Genomic DNA, 5,200 nt, shown 5'->3' with positions numbered 1-5,200 from the left:
GACAAGCCAGTGCTAGGAACTTATTTGGGTGGCCATCTGGGGAAGTACCAGGACGTAAGTACTGCTGGAAAAGGGAGCTGAAAGGGAGCCAAGATGTCACTTACTGCTGTGGGAAGTGGGGGCTTGCTCCTCAAGAAGCCCCATGGGAGAAAGTGCAAACACTGTTTAGAGTTAGTCTCACGGACCAAAGAATAGGGAGGCATTCATCAACTAGTTGCCACTGGTCTCTGCCAGATTGAGTGAACTTCAACACTTGTGAACTGTCCACTGGGTCCAGAGGGACAAGTCACAATCATCTGCAGTCAGAAACTATCAGGTTTGTGTACACGAGAATCAGGGAGGAGTAGTTAGAGAATATGGGTGAGCCATTTATGGTGTGTGCTACAGTGAACGCCAATGTCCCTTCTTTATGTGCAAGCTATGTGCGTGCGTGCATGCATGCGTGTGTGTGTGTGTGTGTGTGTGTGTGTGTGTGTATGTGTGTGTAAGGTATGAGAGGAGTAAGGACTAGGGATGTGTGAGATGCCGAAGATGATTGACAGAAAGGAATGGGAAACTGGGCAACATTCTCCTATGCTATAGAAGGCTAGGACCTAGAGACTATACTGGCAATATCTGGACTTGATCCTCAGAAGAGCAAGTCACATCCCCTAGGGATATGTTCCCACCTTTATGAATGTGGACTTTGCTTTTTCATCTCCTGCCAGAGGAATTTAGTGGGGACCGCTCCTCTGTCCTGGTAAAAAGGGAGCCTTCAGCCCTGTTAACGATGAAACTCTCCTTCCCTTGCCTCAGTTCCTAAGTTACCTCCACAGAGATCCTCTTCTCTTTGTACCACATTTCATGCTTACACTTTCATTTTCTCATCCTCTAAGCACACATTGGCCTCTAGCCACGCTTAATCTAGGAAGCACTCATATTGCAAAGGGCACATGTAGAAGTCAGGACCAGAACTGGAATGTTGGAGTGGCATCAGAAACACATTCAAAGTGTGCTCTCAGAGTCTTGGGTAATTAATAAAAAAAGTCATATACTCCACCCTTGGCAATATAGGTAATAAAAGCTAACACTACTGAAGTAGTTTTGTAGCTCTGGAAAGGCTAGCTAATAAATGGCCTCATTTGTTTCCACAACAACCCAGGGAGGCGAACAATGCTGTTAAGACCCACCTAACAGATGAAGGAGCTGTACTTCGGGAGCACTAATTGCCTTGTCTCAAATAACAGCCAGGGGACAGGGGACTCTCTGGGAGCATTTTTCTTCTGGTAGCAGAGTAAGCTCTTTACCTTAGGGACACTCCATGGTTTTGTGTCAAAATGGCATCTCCTTACTGCAGTACTGCTTATGGTAGGGATTTTGGGCTGAGACAATCTGTGCAACATGGAGCATCAGTTGTGATGGAGCCAAAAATCTCGAGAGTCTGGGATCTGAGCACACAGGAGGGCCATGCAGACAGCTTATATAAGTGTACTGTAGTTGGGGTCAGTGAGCTTTCTGTGTAAAGAGCAGCATAGTTAAACAAAACAAACAAACAAACAAACAAACAAAAAACCCAAAAAAACTAGGCCCTCCAGATCCTGCTATTTCTATAACAGCTTCTCAACTCTGATGTGACAGTGTAAAAGGAATCCTAGACCATTTATTCAATGATTGGGTATGCTGTGTGACAATAAAACTTTATTTGTAAAATCAGGTGGAGGGCCAGATTTGGCTTCCAGGTGGCATTTTGTACTGACTCCTGTTGTAGTAGAGACTCCCTCCCTGAACTAGGGATTGTTAGTTTGGACACTAGATGGTGCCCTTTCATTAGTAAGGGGAGAAGGAAAGTGGGACTACTTTACCACAGGTGGAGGAATGAATTAGAACAGGAACATCTGTAGGAGACTGGGACCAAAGAACAAAGTCTGAAGATGATTCAGATGGCAGGATGTGTGTCTTCCCATTTCTCTCTCTCTGTCTCTCTGTCTCTGTCTCTCTGTCTCTGTCTCTGTCTCTGTCTCTCTCTCTCACACACACACACACACACACTCAGACAGTATTTATTGTGTTCTCGAAACAGACATGGCAATGTGCTGGTCATGCTGTAACAATATGCTCTGGGGCAAAAATAAATAAAAAGAACAGCATCTCAACACCCCTCTCCCTGACAGAGGCCAGGGAAAGATATTGGATCCCCTGGAGCTAGAGTTACTGATTGTGACACCTCTGGTATAGGTTCCTGGAACTGAATGTGGATCCTCTGGAGGAACAGCCACCTTTCTGAACCATTGAGGCACCTCTCCAGCTCCTGTGTTTGCTGGGTTTTGTAGTGAAATGCGCACATCCTAGCTGATTTCAAGCTCCTGCCGTGCCATCAGTCTGTTTGCAAAATTGCTAACACTGAATAATGGAGTACTATAAGCAAAGAAGAGCCAGCTTCAACACATTGCTAGCTCAAGGTCTTTGTTTTAATTATTTTAGCACCCACCTGGCAAGGTAGGGAGAAAACAAGAAGAATTAACATTTGTAGAGGAATTATGATCTGCAGACAGTCTGCTGAGTGTTTTCGACATATTACTCCTTGCTGCAGTCTTCACAGCTCCATGGGTACAGCTGTCAGTGTATACTCAGCAGAATGAGACTGGGAATCCCAGCTACTGATCAAGATGCTGTCAAAAGGATACAACTCAGGGAGGTTGACTCCCGATGCCAGTATCCCAGTTGGTCACACTGGATTGCCTCTGGCTTGGTTGAAGGGGTGTAAGTTGTTGACTGTCCGGCTTAAAAGATACTAATTTATTCATTTATTGTGTGTGCATGTGTGTGTCACATGCATGTGCGAAGGTCAGAGGTCAACTTGTGGTGGGTCAGCCTTCTCCTCTCATCTTGGTTCTGGGAATTGAATTCAGTTTGTCAGACTTGGTAGCATGCACCTTACCTCTGAGTTATCTAGCTGGCTTGATGTCTCTGTTTTTTTTTTTTTTTTTTTTTTTTTTTTTTTTTTGACTCAATAAAGTTTTATTTTTTAAAATGCACAGCTGATTGAACCTATGTATGCATCTTTACCAGCAGCTGGGGCATCTCCACCCTTTGTGTTTCTGGTGTAAATTACTTGGGCTCTGTGCTTTGAAACCAGCTTGATAAGTCCTTTACTAAGTAGCTCTTGAAGGGCTGCCCTGGCCAAGGAACCACGAATCTTCAGTCTCTCAGAGACCACAGCTGGAGTAATAAGCTTATAGTTGGGAACTTCCTTACATAATTTGTCGTATGTGGCTTTGTCAAACAGCACCAAGTTGTTGAGCTTGTCCCGAACTTTACCTTTGGACCACTTCTTCTTTTTGGCACCAGACTTATTTACTGGGTCTTTGTCTTTTCTGGCTGACTTTCCGGCATCCTTCTTCTTCTTGTCGTCCTTGGGAGGCATGGCGAAGCTCAGAGAGCGGCGACGACCCCTGCAGCCTCACTAAGATGTCGGAAAAAAAGGGATGTCTCTGTTTTATAGTTAAGGAAACAGGCTCAAAAGTAATGATTCACTTAACATTAGACAGGTGGGTGTTGATATGATGTGGTAGATCCCAGGTTTTCCTAAATTTGGTGTCTATGGCTCTTCCAAAACACCAAAGAGCTAGAGAGTGCATCCAATTAGTTGTTCCCAGAGAAGCTGTATTTAAAAGGTGATTTGGACAGAGGACAGGGATATAACTGCTAATTTTTAGATTTATTAACTTTTATCTTATGCGTGGGTGTTTTGCTTACATGCATATCTATGCACCATGTGTGTGCCTGGTGCTCATGAAGGCCAGAAGACATTGGATTTCCTGAGGCTGAAGTTACAGATGGCTGTGAGCAGGCAATCCAACCCAGGTCCTCTGGAAGAGCAACCAGTACTCTTAATCATGGAATCATCTCTCCAGCCTTGACATAACTTTTCTTATTGAGGGCAATGCAAACAGAAAAGGAAGTCATAGAGAAAGTGATTTAAATGGTTGTGAACAGGTTGTTTTTGTTGTTGATGATTCAAAAGGGGGAAATGAAAATGGTGGTGGGAAATGAAAAAGACCAGGTGAGGAGAACTCTGGATTTCAAATGCTGAATGAGGAACTCTCTCTTTAGAAGAGTAGAAGCTGCACTCTGGAAGAGAATGGTAGGAATGTGTTAATGATCCTCCTACATCCTGTTTGATTTCTACTGAGGTGTTAGATTTCCACACTCCTTAGGGTGTTATATAGAATGGAAAGAACATTGAACTTCAAATATGAAATGTGGATTATAGCTCCAGGTCTGTCCAATTCTGGCAGCACAACCTTATACATTCCACTAATTTCCCTGAGAGTCTCATCTGTAAAATCCAGCTAATGGTCTCTGCCATATCGATATTATATATGTGGTAATTGATATTAGAGCATCTGGACCAGTGCCTGGCACACAGCTGGAACTCTAGCAGCCTTTGCTCTTCCATCCATCTCAAAACATTGCTGTGCTCTGGGGAGACTTCTGTAGTGTCTCTTAATGGAGTAGCATATCAGCAACGCTGGTCCAGTATACAGTGGTCCAGTTTCTCCTCCACTTAGTTCTCTCACTGGGATTGGCTGAGCACAAACTCTGACTAGATAAAAAGTCAGTCTTTATCATTCAAATAACTGAGCATGGTTAGGAGAGGCATAAGAAATCAGGTCAGCCATGCAGATATACTTTCTACCCAAGAGTGAGAAACTCATGAACATAGATACTGGAAAAGCTGACCTCACATCCATGTATTAGCTAGTCTGTTCTGGGTTGGGAACTCAAGGGAATTTTGTTTAAAGTTGTCCAGGTTTCCCTTAAATGTCTACCATGGTGAGATTATTGAGGACTTTATTTGTCTGGAAATGGGTTGTCTAGCAACTTCAGTCATCTAGAATAGATCTTAGTTCCAAGAGGATAAAATGAATTGCCCTCTACCAACACAGCAAAAACTGATCTCATCACATTTGTGTATCTCAATGGATCAATCACTTACTGACGCTAAGGGTCCACAGCAGTTCAGTCAGTGTCTTACATCTGATGTTAAGTACAATTTTGGTGAGACTAGATCTCTAACCTGGACATCAGAAGAAAGAAGATAGAAGGGAGGATAGAACTATGCTTCCTGTAAGCAAACCATTTGAAAGCACCAAGAAGTATCACTTGACTGTTGGATGTCAGAGATGACAGACAATGCAATGTCAGATGTGGAGTATTT

General features: G+C 43.5%; 1 protein-coding gene across 1 annotated transcript; it reads right to left on the bottom strand.

Moving 5' to 3' along the window:
- Positions 1-2,945: 2,945 nt before the first annotated feature.
- On the bottom strand, positions 2,946-3,459 carry LOC110557071 (small ribosomal subunit protein eS25-like). The gene has a single exon (XM_060381320.1). The coding sequence runs from the start codon at positions 3,401-3,403 to the stop codon at positions 3,005-3,007; it is 399 nt and encodes a 132-aa protein (XP_060237303.1). The 5' UTR covers positions 3,404-3,459; the 3' UTR covers positions 2,946-3,004.
- Between the last annotated feature and the right edge of the window lie 1,741 nt (positions 3,460-5,200).

Source organism: Meriones unguiculatus, chromosome 4, assembly GCF_030254825.1.
Source record: "Meriones unguiculatus strain TT.TT164.6M chromosome 4, Bangor_MerUng_6.1, whole genome shotgun sequence".
Classification (NCBI taxonomy): domain Eukaryota; kingdom Metazoa; phylum Chordata; class Mammalia; order Rodentia; family Muridae; genus Meriones; species Meriones unguiculatus.
The sequence above is the reverse complement of the archived record's forward strand: the minus strand, read 5'-3'. Positions and strand labels throughout refer to the sequence as shown.

Excerpts from the sequence above, each read along its gene's own strand:
- LOC110557071 (XM_060381320.1), bottom strand. The coding sequence starts at position 3,403 with ATGCCTCCCAAGGACGACAAGAAGAAGAAGGATGCCGGAAAGTCAGCC.